This window comes from Drosophila obscura, unplaced genomic scaffold (assembly GCF_018151105.1).
Source record: "Drosophila obscura isolate BZ-5 IFL unplaced genomic scaffold, ASM1815110v1 contig_192, whole genome shotgun sequence".
Lineage (NCBI taxonomy): Eukaryota > Metazoa > Arthropoda > Insecta > Diptera > Drosophilidae > Drosophila > Drosophila obscura.
This window is the reverse complement of record NW_024542781.1, coordinates 4,958,331-4,972,072: the sequence shown is the minus strand read 5'-3', so window position 1 is coordinate 4,972,072 and position 13,742 is coordinate 4,958,331. Positions and strand designations below refer to the sequence as shown.

Genomic DNA, 13,742 nt, shown 5'->3' with positions numbered 1-13,742 from the left:
ACATGTAATGTAATACCTTTATGGATAGACAGCATTGTCCTGTTGCATTTGAATTCCATTTTCTTGTTTTCAAGACTTTAGACAAAACCCCATTAAAAATGGTGTTCATGAAAATAGTAGTGTATTTTTTAAGAAAATCTAAAAAAAATCATCGAAACTTAAATTAAAACCTATTTTAGATGTTGTACGTGTTTATTGAGGTTTAATATTTAGTTTATAATCAACTAGCGGCCCAGACAAGCTTCACTGTGGCTCATTGTGGTTGCATGGATGAGAAGTGAGTCGAATACGTTTAATATACATTTATTTTTGCAGTAATTGGGGGGTATAATATACCCAATATTCCGTTCCCGTTTCCGTCATCTTCAATTGATCGTCTCCCATTCCGTCTCCCCCTACGCGTGTGGATGCTTCGTGTTTTATATATCTTGTATGGATTCCCGTTCTTCCTCATTCATACATTTGAAAACCATTTTGTACCATTTTTTGTACTATTCAGACTAATAATAACTATTGATTTACAATTTCCCTTTGCCATTAAGGCAGCACAATCCAGACATGTCTCCCCACAATGCTCGCAACGCGACGCTCTTCTCGATTAATTGGTCGTTCTTTATCATATAATTGATTCGCAATGTTTCGTAGCCGAATTGCTCCGTTGGGAACGATTAGATCGCGGCAACCACGACGCACAGTGGCTCGTTTTCCGAAAACTCGTTGCAAAAGTCGCGTTATTGAATTTGGGAACACTTTTGTTACACTTCAATTAGGAATTGATCAAGTTATTCAAAACCACAATTTTATAATTTAAAAAATTTTTTTACGATTTATAATCGTTGTTCAAAATTAGACCATTTTTATGTTTTTAAAAAAATGAAGAAAACCGTGCTTAAAAGGCAAAGGTTAATGCATATTTCTCAAAAAGTACTCAAGCTAGGAGAAAAAAATTTTGTTTCCCTAATTTAAGGAACAAATCTAAAATATGAATTTAGACAAAAAAGGAAATATTTTTTGCGATTATATTTTATTCGATTTTTTTAAGAAACGTCATTTTTTGCACTATTTCTTGGCCCAGCCTAATGCATATGCATTTAATTAAATATTTTCATATTTAACCAAGCAATTTTCCCTATTTCCAAATGGGGCAACCATTTCAGAGGAATATACTAATTTTAAGTCCGGAACGGCTCTCTTTTCTTTCGCAATTTCGAAAAACGCTTCGATTACATCTCTATTTTGTGATTCAAAAACCTAAAAAAATCGATTGTTCAATATTATTACTTGACGTTTTTTGGAGGTTAAGTTTTCGTGCTATAGGCTCAGAAAGTGCAAAATAAATAACTAAAAAAAAATTATTTTTTTTAAATTTTACTAGTAGAAATTTATTAAAAACTAAGATTTGCCGTACAAAAATATATTTGCATGTTGTTCAATTTTATTTGTAATTTTGTATGATGGTTTTTAGGGTAAAAAACGAAATTTCGAGTTTGACCGTTAATTACGCCCCTTCCAGTGACACGCCTACTTTCATTTTTCTTTTAAAAAATTATTTTAAGTATCGCAAATATATGTATTACATTTCAGACTTATACCTAGCCGGGTTAAAAAGTTATTAATTTTGCAACTTGTTTTGAGAAAATGAGCCACTGTGCGACGTCTATAATAATATGTGAACGATAAGTCAAGTCTGGCTTATAACGTAGCTGATATTTATCTATTTTGTTTATTTTAAGTAGCTTCGCTGCTTACTAAATGCATTTAATGTTTAGGAATTCATCGCATTTAAACAATGATAATCAAAAGGAACAAATATATTTACACAAATTGCAATTTTTTCAGAAAAAATTGTACATGTAATGAAAGGAAAAGGCGTTCAAACACACACTTTTGGACCAAATTAAAAATTTTTTTGATCAATTTATATTTCTTGAGGAACCTATTTATAAGGTACAAAATAAAAAAAAATTGTGCAAACCATGTCACATTCTCTGGCTATCATTTAAAAAAAAGCAGCATGCAATTTTGTGCACGCGTTGCGGAGATGGCAGTTTTTTTTTCTAAAATTTATAGTCAGCTCTGAAAAGGCCTTCTTCATACAGTAATACTAACGTTTGATGTTCTTAATAGCTACTTTGCGCTTCTGAATGGATACAAATTCAACCAATCAAAAACCATGAAAATCGGTCTAGCAGTTCTATATCTAGAAGTGCTCGAACACCAACTGACTTCCTTTTTTATGTATTTACATGTTTAATTTAAATATATATATAGATATATAGATTTGGTTTTCATTACAGCTTTGTACCGGCCGGGTATGGGTGAATAAGGTCGGCCAACGTCCACTTGCCAAAACTTTTCTCTGGTTGCCGGATTTTCAGTTGCGACTATGTATTTGACAATCCTCCATAAGATTTCGATGATATTAATATCCAGTTGGACTTGGAAAACGTCAATTTGTTTCGGATGAAACCCAATTCTTAGCGAGCTTTTGTGAGTGTTTCCAGTCATTATGGTGTTAAAAGATCCTTTCGAAAGAGTTAAGGGATATATTAGATTTGTGGTAAAAGTGGATGTGTGCAACGCAGAGAAGGAAACGTTTCCGTTTCTTGATCAGCATCAATAGCCGAGTCGATATAGCCATGTCCGTCCGTCCGTCTGTCCGTCTTGATGAGCGCCTTGATCTCAGAGACTATAAGAGCTAGAGAAACCAAATTTGGTTTCCAATAATCCAATAAATAATCAGAAGCTCAAAAATGTATATACTGACTGAGTACGGGTATAAGTAGAGTCGCATCCCCAGAAGCGACTCACACGTTCCTTCTCGTTAATTTTCGAACTTTTCCCGTTAACTATAGGTAGTAGCTTTAGGCGTTTAAAAAGATGGATGCAAGCGGCACGGCTCCCCTTATCGGGAATTTTGTGTCCAATTTTTTGCAATTGGCGGTTAAATTAAAATAATTTTGAAAAACATGCAGAAATGGCCCCAAAACCATAACAGATATCGTATTTTGCTTTCTTTTTAGTTGGAATATTTACCATGCTTTTCGAATACAACATAAGTTGATAACATTTTCAGATCTTTGGTTTTTCTGCAGCATAAACAACTGCGTGTCTTTATCGTGTTGCGTGCCACCGAAGAGTCAAATTATTCTTTCATCATAAGATAATTTTGATTAAGTTTTGTAACGGTGCATTTTTGACCTCTTATGTAGTATATTTAAACTCTTCTAGTCGCTATGACCCGAGATACAGTGCATCACACAATTAAAAATTTTTTTCCTTGCAAATGTAAATTCTAAACAAAGGCTAGTTTTGCTTCTTTGAAGCTTTGAATATCAACTGGTCAAAATAATAACTATGTGGATCAATTCACAATAAACGTAAGAATAGGAATTCATGATGTCTGCAAATCTGAGCATGTTTAATTTTGAATAGTTTCGCTTTAAACATGTGCGACAACTATTAATAGCCACCCTTTACATGTTGCCTTTAGTTTTTCCTCTCTTACATACTTATGTAGGTCTCCTCTTCTGGACCGATCAATGATTTCTTCAACGCTCCAAAAACAATAGTACCGCTTTTTCCAAAAATGTATTTCATCAAAATATTCAATAACTGTAATAAACTTACGTTTTAAAATTAATTTTTTCAGTTTTTTAATTTTTGGTTAATGTTTATATCCAGCACTACTATTTCTAAGAACAGCAGATTTCGTGGGTATTTGTATTATGCGATGCAAATGAAACAGGAGTTTCTTACACAGCATGTTCTAATGATTACAGTCCAGTCGAAAGACTGGAAGTGTCTCAAAAATAGTTTTGAAATAGTTTTCAAAAATAGTGAGGTGCGGCACTACTATTTCCATGTTCACAGCTGTAAATACATACATACATATGTACATATTTATATTATGGTGGTAGCATTTTGACCACATCTCTAAGTGTAACAAAAGAAAATACAGTTTTTTGTTTTGAACTGAGCGACAAATTTGCAGTAAAGCTTGAAAGTGTTTGTGTAGATATATACGCAAAAAGTTTTTTAGATACTATGGGCACAAAATATTTGTAAGTAGAAGCATAGTATCCAGCACCGCGGAATCGAAATATTCCTGTCAAACTTCATATAAAAACCACTGTGGCAGGAATTTTTCGTTTACGTTTTCCTGGGTCGAGTATCCAGCAACATGAGCGGAATCCACAGATTTATATTGAGGTGTGTGGACTGAGATTTTCCTGTGCGCAAAACCAAAAACCAAACACCATGCTTATGTAAAGATGAATCAACGAAAATTGTAGTTCTAAGTGTTGGTGGTTTAGTTAAACGTCTGCAGCCTATTTTATACACATATGTATATATATGCCATTATATATACATATATGCTATTCTTGATATGCCAATATGAATAAACGATAAAGCAACAACACACATTTTCGGCTTTTCCTGAACTGGGTCTTTGCGGCACGTTGAGCGAGGCAGGGCAGGACAGAAAGGAAAGTAATTTGATGCTGGAAGCCACCCCACCTAGCGTCTTATTGTTGCATTTGTGTCCAATAAAACACGCCAGTGGCGCTGTTTTCTGATATCAAATTAATGTATCGTATATATTCGATTAATATTGGCAATTTTTCGAATGTGATATCGAGCATTAGCTTTTCTGACAAAGGCTGGCCGGCATGAGACTTGGGTGTGTGGCAGCCCGGATCGCAGCCCACAAGAACTACGAATCTCTCGAGTCTGGCAACGCCAGCAACAACTGTCGACGAGTGACAGCATCAGCAATAACGACGACGCGGCAAACGATAGTGGCGTTGCGAAAAATTCATAAATTTGCGCCACTATGAAATGGCGGCAATAAATGGAACCATGATACACATACATGCATACATGTATACATATGTACGAATATGTTTAAATTAGAAATTCAAAAATAAATTCCATTAGAATCCATTCGAATTGAATTGAGTTTATTCCAATGGGAGTGTTTGTGTGCCTCACACTTTTCAACATTAGGTTGTATGAGTTAGAATGAATAGTGCAGAATAGTGCACAAAACGAAATGACAGAAATGGCAGAGACAGAGAAATTCAGATGCCAGAAACTTGATCACCGAAAAGCGTTGCTTATTATCTACCAATCCAGAAAATATAAACAAAATTATGTTTCTTCATGCCAACTTAGTTTAAATAAAAACTGTACAAAAACTACATTGCTCAAATCACAATGAGCGTTACGGACGGACCACTAAGAGCCCACCCATTGACTGCAAAGCATTATTGTGAATATATGGTGAAGAAAGAGTCCAGTCAACCACGCAACGATCGAATCGTGTGGATAGGATAATTATTCTCGGCATTCCAGTATCATACAATTTTGCCCATATGAACCAAAAGGATTCCAGGGAAGACTGACTCGGCTTTCAAGCGTGGCACCTACATACATACATATGTACATATGTATGTTTGCGGGTCGATTTGGCGAGGCTTTTGTAGATATTTATATATAAGTATAAACAAAATATTTTCTTACCAAATTTACTTGGTCTTCAAGCGGTTCAAATTGAATAAAATCAGCAACAAACTTTGAAATTTCCTCTATACTTGATATGAGCTCCGGATAAATAAAGGCCGTGGCCTCGCCAATTCTTAGCGAGCTTTTGTGAGTGTTTCCAGTCATTATGGTGTTAAAAGATCCTTTCGAAAGGCATTTTTTCATGATTTTTGGTGGTAATCGAATTAAGGTGAATGCCAAACATATTCTCTGGAGTCGTATAAAACAACTTTACTATCCTCAGTCAAAGCAAATTTTTATACCCGTACTCAAAAAAGAGTTAAGGGATATATTAGATTTGTGGTAAAAGTGGATGTGTGCAACGCAGAGAAGGAAACGTTTCCGACCCCATAAAGTATATATACTCTTGATCAGCATCAATAGCCGAGTCGATATAGCCATGTCCGTCCGTCCGTCTGTCCGTCTTGATGAGCGCCTTGATCTCAGAGACTATAAGAGCTAGAGAAACCAAATTTGGTTTCCAATAATCCAATAAATAATCAGAAGCTCAAAAATGTATATACTGACTGAGTACGGGTATAAGTAGAGTCGCATCCCCAGAAGCGACTCACACGTTCCTTCTCGTTAATTTTCGAACTTTTCCCGTTAGCTATAGGTAGTAGCTTTAGGCGTTTAAAAAGATGGATGCAAGCGGCACGGCTCCCCTTATCGGGAATTTTGTGTCCAATTTTTTGCAATTGGCGGTTAAATTAAAATAATTTTGAAAAACATGCAGAAATGGCCCCAAAACCATAACAGATATCGTATTTTGCTTTCTTTTTAGTTGGAATATTTACCATGCTTTTCGAATACAACATAAGTTGATAACATTTTCAGATCTTTGGTTTTTCTGCAGCATAAACAACTGCGTGTCTTTATCGTGTTGCGTGCCACCGAAGAGTCAAATTATTCTTTCATCATAAGATAATTTTGATTAAGTTTTGTAACGGTGCATTTTTGACCTCTTATGTAGTATATTTAAACTCTTCTAGTCGCTATGACCCGAGATACAGTGCATCACACAATTACAAATTTTTTTCCTTGCAAATGTAAATTCTAAACAAAGGCTAGTTTTGCTTCTTTGAAGCTTTGAATATCAACTGGTCAAAATAATAACTATGTGGATCAATTCACAATAAACGTAAGAATAGGAATTCATGATGTCTGCAAATCTGAGCATGTTTAATTTTGAATAGTTTCGCTTTAAACATGTGCGACAACTATTAATAGCCACCCTTTACATGTTGCCTTTAGTTTTTCCTCTCTTACATACTTATGTAGGTCTCCTCTTTTGGACCGATCAATGATTTCTTCAACGCTCCAAAAACAATAGTACCGCTTTTTCCAAAAATGTATTTCATCAAAATATTCAATAACTGTGATAAACTTACGTTTTAAAATTAATTTTTTCAGTTTTTTAATTTTTGGTTAATGTTTATATCCAGCACTACTATTTCTAAGAACAGCAGATTTCGTGGGTATTTGTATTATGCGATGCAAATGAAACAGGAGTTTCTTACACAGCATGTTCTAATGATTACATTTCAGGCTTTGTAAAAAGGTATCACTTGCTTAATTCGAAAGACTGGAAGTGTCTCAAAAATAGTTTTGAAATAGTTTTCAAAAATAGTGAGGTGCGGCACTACTATTTCCATGTTCACAGCTGTACATACATACATACATATGTACATATTTATATTATGGTGGTAGCATTTTGACCACATCTCTAAGTGTAACAAAAGAAAATACAGTTTTTTGTTTTGAACTGAGCGACAAATTTGCAGTAAAGCTTGAAAGTGTTTGTGTAGATATATACGCAAAAAGTTTTTTAGATACTATGGGCACAAAATATTTGTAAGTAGAAGCATAGTATCCAGCACCGCGGAATCGAAATATTCCTGTCAAACTTCATATAAAAACCACTGTGGCAGGAATTTTTCGTTTACGTTTTCCTGGGTCGAGTATCCAGCAACAAGAGCGGAATCCACAGATTTATATTGAGGTGTGTGGACTGAGATTTTCCTGTGCGCAAAACCAAAAACCAAACACCATGCTTATGTAAAGATGAATCAACGAAAATTGTAGTTCTAAGTGTTGGTGGTTTAGTTAAACGTCTGCAGCTTATTTTATACACATATGTATATATATGCCATTATATATACATATATGCTATTCTTGATATGCCAATATGAATAAACGATAAAGCAACAACACACATTTTCGGCTTTTCCTGAACTGGGTCTTTGCGGCACGTTGAGCGAGGCAGGGCAGGACAGAAAGGAAAGTAATTTGATGCTGGAAGCCACCCCACCTAGCGTCTTATTGTTGCATTTGTGTCCAATAAAACACGCCAGTGGCGCTGTTTTCTGATATCAAATTAATGTATCGTATATATTCGATTAATATTGGCAATTTTTCGAATGTGATATCGAGCATTAGCTTTTCTGACAAAGGCTGGCCGGCATGAGACTTGGGTGTGTGGCAGCCCGGATCGCAGCCCACAAGAACTACGAATCTCTCGAGTCTGGCAACGCCAGCAACAACTGTCGACGAGTGACAGCATCAGCAATAACGACGACGCGGCAAACGATAGTGGCGTTGCGAAAAATTCATAAATTTGCGCCACTATGAAATGGCGGCAATAAATGGAACCATGATACACATACATACATACATGTATACATATGTACGAATATGTTTAAATTAGAAATTCAAAAATAAATTCCATTAGAATCCATTCGAATTGAATTGAGTTTATTCCAATGGGAGTGTTTGTGTGCCTCACACTTTTCAACATTAGGTTGTATGAGTTAGAATGAATAGTGCAGAATAGTGCACAAAACGAAATGACAGAAATGGCAGAGACAGAGAAATTCAGATGCCAGAAACTTGATCACCGAAAAGCGTTGCTTATTATCTACCAATCCAGAAAATATAAACAAAATTATGTTTCTTCATGCCAACTTAGTTTAAATAAAAACTGTACAAAAACTACATTGCTCAAATCACAATGAGCGTTACGGACGGACCACTAAGAGCCCACCCATTGACTGCAAAGCATTATTGTGAATATATGGTGAAGAAAGAGTCCAGTCAACCACGCAACGATCGAATCGTGTGGATAGGATAATTATTCTCGGCATTCCAGTATCATACAATTTTGCCCATATGAACCAAAAGGATTCCAGGGAAGACTGACTCGGCTTTCAAGCGTGGCACCTACATACATACATATGTACATATGTATGTTTGCGGGTCGATTTGGCGAGGCTTTTGTAGATATTTATATATAAGTATAAACAAAATATTTTCTTACCAAATTTACTTGGTCTTCAAGCGGTTCAAATTGAATAAAATCAGCAACAAACTTTGAAATTTCCTCTATACTTGATATGAGCTCCGGATAAATAAAGGCCGTGGGTCTTATCGTGGTACATACAAACTTCTGTAAAAAATAAAATTCTGAAGTTTATTTTATAAATGCAATTTTTTGTTTGAAGACTTACCTGAACTCTACATTCGTTAGGCAAGGCCAGAACCATTGGCCGTCGCTTTGGGTAGATTAAAACAAACTGCTTGCGAAAATTCTCTGCATAGAGTAAAAGAAGTCTTTCTTTTGGCGATAACGTATAGTAAGAGGGGGGATAGCATTGTGGGCTGTTCTGGTACTCATCCGTTGTCTCGGGAAATGATAAGTCGATTTTTCCGATATTCAGAGCTGGTTCACCTTCCGATAAACTAAATTCACTTTCCTCATAGCTACCCATATCTTCTTCACATAGCTCCCCAGAACCCTCTTCAGATCCAAACTCCCCTTCCGACTGTTCTGCCCTATGACGCTCGTCAATTTCTTTTAACTTGGCGGCATGTCGCTGAGGGTCTATAGAGCTGGTCACCTTTTTATACTTCTGAAATAAAACCTTCGGCATGTTTGCGTCTTTGTCTTTTTTTTTTGGTTGTTGTTAAAAATAATAAACAGAAACTTTCGTTTCTATAACAACGGTGTGCGTAAAAAATATTTTTGCTTAGTCAGTATTTAAATTTAAATTATTTATTAAACACAATTTTATGGGCTTGCTTAGTAAATATTTAGAATAAAATCCATGCCTATAAGGGTGCTCCACAAGTCAATATTCATTTCCGGGTGCCACAGATTTACATTCCAACCGAGTTTCAACTGATTTCGAATTCTAGCCATTCGTGGGCCACGTTAAAAGAGTTTTTAGCCACATGCACCGACCAATATGATTCCGAGCTCTTGGAAGATTATAAGAAAAAAGAGATTTCCCATTAAGACAATATACATACGTTTCAGCATCGTGTCTGGGATCAAAGCCCCAGCGACTATTTTCTGCTATATAGTCTATATAGTAAATGGCTTGATGGTACGAAAACTAAAGGACCGCTGGTCTAAATGTACGAGGATATAGCTGAAACGATAATATGTTCACAAATGAAGATACTTTTAAGCATATTTTGTATGTGTTTCGTTGCTATGCTAGTACTTTTGGGTTCATGCTCGTACATCACGATACATTTCCTCCAACTTACTGGCATATGAGATATATGTATGTATGTAGTAGCGAAGGCCTTTGTTCTTTTGCACATAGCAACTCAAGAATAAATAAATAAATAAATAGATGACAAAAATTAGACCCCGAAACTATCCTAATTTTCGTTTCTACATGGGTTTTAACAGACGCATTGAACGAGCATTTTCTTGGTAGATCTTTACTTTCTAGGGGAAAAATGCATTACCAATCGAATTTGGGGTCGTAAATCTGGATCAGGACTCTCACATCTGGCTGCGGTTACATGTTTTATCAAGGACAAAACCAAGTTTGATTTAGATCGCATGTCTCTGAAATGCAAACAGCATTTGCGCTATTTATATTGCTTCAATAAAACCTGCATTCAAGAATAATTAGCGACAAATTTGTCGACAGAGACTAGGATTGAGATCGACGCAGTTTATCCGTTTATGGCTGGCGCTAGGATTTATTTGTACTTCCTTTCGCATTTAAATGGCTAGCGCCTACCTGCCTGACGCACTTACATTCATGAAACCAATTGCTGCAACCATGTTTCTGTTCTCATCGTTGTTAAGCGACTCAATTATGTTTCTACACTCTAATTCTCACATCGTTCAGTTGTCCTGGTCCGCTACCTGTAATGAAGCGGTCCAACGCATGAGTGAGGTGAGGTCGGAGAAGTACTATTTTTTGTTTCGGTTTGCCATTTAATTGCCACTGCTCGCGCTAAGTGTTCCCAAGAAAAACAAGGATACAGCGTCCAATCAAGCAAATGTCGTCCTACCCGGTTGCTAGTCTTGACTTCGGGCGCCTGTGCCCCGAAAGTCTAGAGTGTCAAGAATTACTTTTGTCTGAGTATCGTTGACTACGCAATTTTTGTATGTGGTTATGTGAATTAACGCGAACTAGCAGTTTGCCAAGCCTGAAATTGTATAAAAGGTAGTTCCTTCAGGATCAGCACATCATTTTGAAGTGCATCTCGAATGATACACACCACAGCACAGCAAAGCAAAGTAAAATTAATAATGCATTTTGCAAAAATAATTATTCTACTGTTAACAGTACAGGAGAGCAGCTGGGCATTATATATTAAAAGGGTAGAGAAAATGCCAGAAGCTTCCAGAAGAGCTGGAGGCAGCGTAAAGGGTCGGAAAGATGAATGGGGTGTCTTTCAGAGCACCCTCGGACTATCACAAGAAAAAAGTATGTATGCCTAGCACTATAAGTTCGTTGGAAGTTTTACCAAAACTTACGAAATATATTTATTTATTATAGTCGATCTTCTAAAATCACAAAAGGACCAACAAGGAACGAAAGAATTACTTAACCGTTTTATTATGGAAAATTCGAAAATGTTGATGTCCCAAAAAATGAAAAACAGGGACGAGTTTACGAGCCTTTACCGATCTGTGCTTAAAAAGTTAACAGAGTCAAAGGGTATGCTCAAAACCTCACTGAATTTCGAGCTGAACGATGACGACAAGCCTCTAAAACCAATGAAGAGATCTCGCCGAAAGATTGCAATCAAGATGGTGTCTGACGTACCATCCGAAAATGTTGACTACTTATTAAAGATGTTTTATCAGAAACATAAAATTCATTCTGATTATGACGACCGAGATGCTCAGAATGAAGTTGATTATGACAAGCAAGAGCGTACCTCAACGGATTCTGATAAGGATACTGAATACGACTTTGACAATCTTTATGATGATGAGGGCGATGTAGGCCTTATAGCAAAGTCCCGTCAAAGCACGGAGTATGGATCCTTCCAAGATCTGATTATGCAATCTAAAATGAACGAGTGGGAGCGTGAGAATGAGGAAACCAAGTTACATAGCTCAAGCAATGACCACTTTATTTAAAATGTTCAAGTGTCTACATAAGTTGTGTTAATAGTGGGCGCTGCAATAGGGGTTCATATGCTGGCATGTGATATATGTGAAGATTGACGGAGTAAAAAGCAATATGTCACAAAATTTCATTGATTTCAATACTTTCGAGATATCAATACTTGCATTCTAATGAATAATATAAAATATCCAATGTAGAATGTACATGTTAAATCTAAAGTTCCGGATAGTCAAATGTAAAACGTCTTCATAGATAAAATAAATTATTTTTTAGTTATTATACAATAATACACAATTTTATGTTCTTAAGAAGCAGGAATTATTGTTAAGTTTTTAAGCCATTTATATGTACATACACATGCATTTATGCTTTTCCAAAAATATTAAAAATAAGTATCGTGTTCAACGCTTTGTTTAAATTCAATATTTACTAGATGCCTCGCAATTGTTTTCCGCAGAAGAGTATCAAAAATATATAAACATCTATTCTTATCCGGATGTCCGTCTGTTGAAACCCACTATAATAGTCTCTCAGCTTTAAAGTTATCTCAACTAATTTGAATCTTCTTTCGAGAAAATTTTTCGGAATCGTCCATTTCGAGCCCCTATGTTATTTAGGTTCCATACAAACAATCGGCTGAAATTCCGTTAGTTGGTAAAAGTTGAGTGACAAATATTTATTTCAGTGCGTGTGCCTGCAAAATTTTTAGACAGCAGGGCAGACATCAATGGCTAAATAGGTAGATACGTACATATATTGATGCTGATCAAATATGTATACATACATATGTATACATATGTTCGCATATAAGTATATGTATGGATATATATTATGTGTATATTTACGTTCAGAAATTATTATGACAAAAATGTCACTGCTGCAGTACTAACTACATCGAATAAGTATTAGTATCGCTGTTCGTAAAAGTGATGAAATGATTTGTTAGTTAATGCGGGAAGGTTTTTGCACGCACTTGTCATGAGAGAGGGAAATTTATGGAGAAAAAAAAGAGAGAAAACACGAATCCTAGGTTTGTTTTAATGTTAATTCTTGCATATTTTCTATCAGTTGATCTGTCTCTCTCTCTCACCTCTCACACCAACACCAATCTCGCTCCACTCCGTTAGAGTGCACACACTGTACGCGGAAGAGTGTGTAATTGAGAGAGAGAATGAAGGGGTCGGTTAGCCATGGCAAATTATTTTTTTATACCCGTACTCAAAAAAGAGTTAAGGGGTATATTAGATTTGTGGTAAAAGTGGATGTGTGCAACGCAGAGAAGAAAACGTTTCCGACCCCATAACGTTTATTTATTCTTGTTCAGCATCAATAGCCGAGTCGATATAGCCAAAGACTTCTGGGGACGCGACTCTACTTATACCCGCACTCAGGCAGTATATACATTTTTGAGCATATTTTTTAGAATTTTAGAATTAAATATATAATTTTTATTTTACATTTTTTTTCTGTTGCATCTGTTATCTACATCTACATATATTATGTATATTCTACATCTAACATGTAGATTATACATGTACCATTTAGATTCTACATCTCCTCCGCTAGGGGTTGCGAGCGAGAAGAAAAATGAGTTGCGTTGTCGTTGGCAGGAGGGGGCAGGGGAAGCAACTGAAAATTATCGTCATTCTGGCTATAATTATGATCCGATCTGATTCAGATTCAGCAGTCTGGTAGATATGGGCATTCTCTACGATACTGCGTTTTTAGTTTTATCGTATCTTTAAAAATGTAAGTGAGTACGGGTATAAAAATGTCAAAACAAGCATTGCTTGGAGGGCCAGCCACGGT

At 35.9% G+C, this 13,742-nt stretch overlaps 2 protein-coding genes across 2 annotated transcripts in view; one reads left to right on the top strand and one right to left on the bottom strand.

Moving 5' to 3' along the window:
- LOC111072057 (coiled-coil domain-containing protein lobo) overlaps positions 1–9,598 on the bottom strand; it is a 33,771-nt gene extending 24,173 nt beyond the window's left edge. The window contains exons 1-3 of the mRNA XM_041593533.1: positions 9,054–9,598; positions 8,927–8,992; positions 5,527–5,589 (exon numbers count right to left, since the gene is read on the bottom strand). Of these exons, the coding sequence (XP_041449467.1) occupies positions 5,527–5,589; positions 8,927–8,992; positions 9,054–9,476 (552 nt within the window). The 5' untranslated portion in view covers positions 9,477–9,598. The remainder of the gene's footprint in view (positions 1–5,526; positions 5,590–8,926; positions 8,993–9,053) is intronic.
- A 1,587-nt stretch (positions 9,599–11,185) lies between these two features.
- On the top strand, positions 11,186–11,944 carry LOC111072089. The gene is made up of 2 exons (XM_022363725.1): positions 11,186–11,282; positions 11,355–11,944. The coding sequence occupies exons 1-2, from the start codon at positions 11,186–11,188 to the stop codon at positions 11,942–11,944; spliced, it is 687 nt and encodes a 228-aa protein (XP_022219417.1).
- The last annotated feature ends 1,798 nt before the right edge of the window (positions 11,945–13,742 follow it).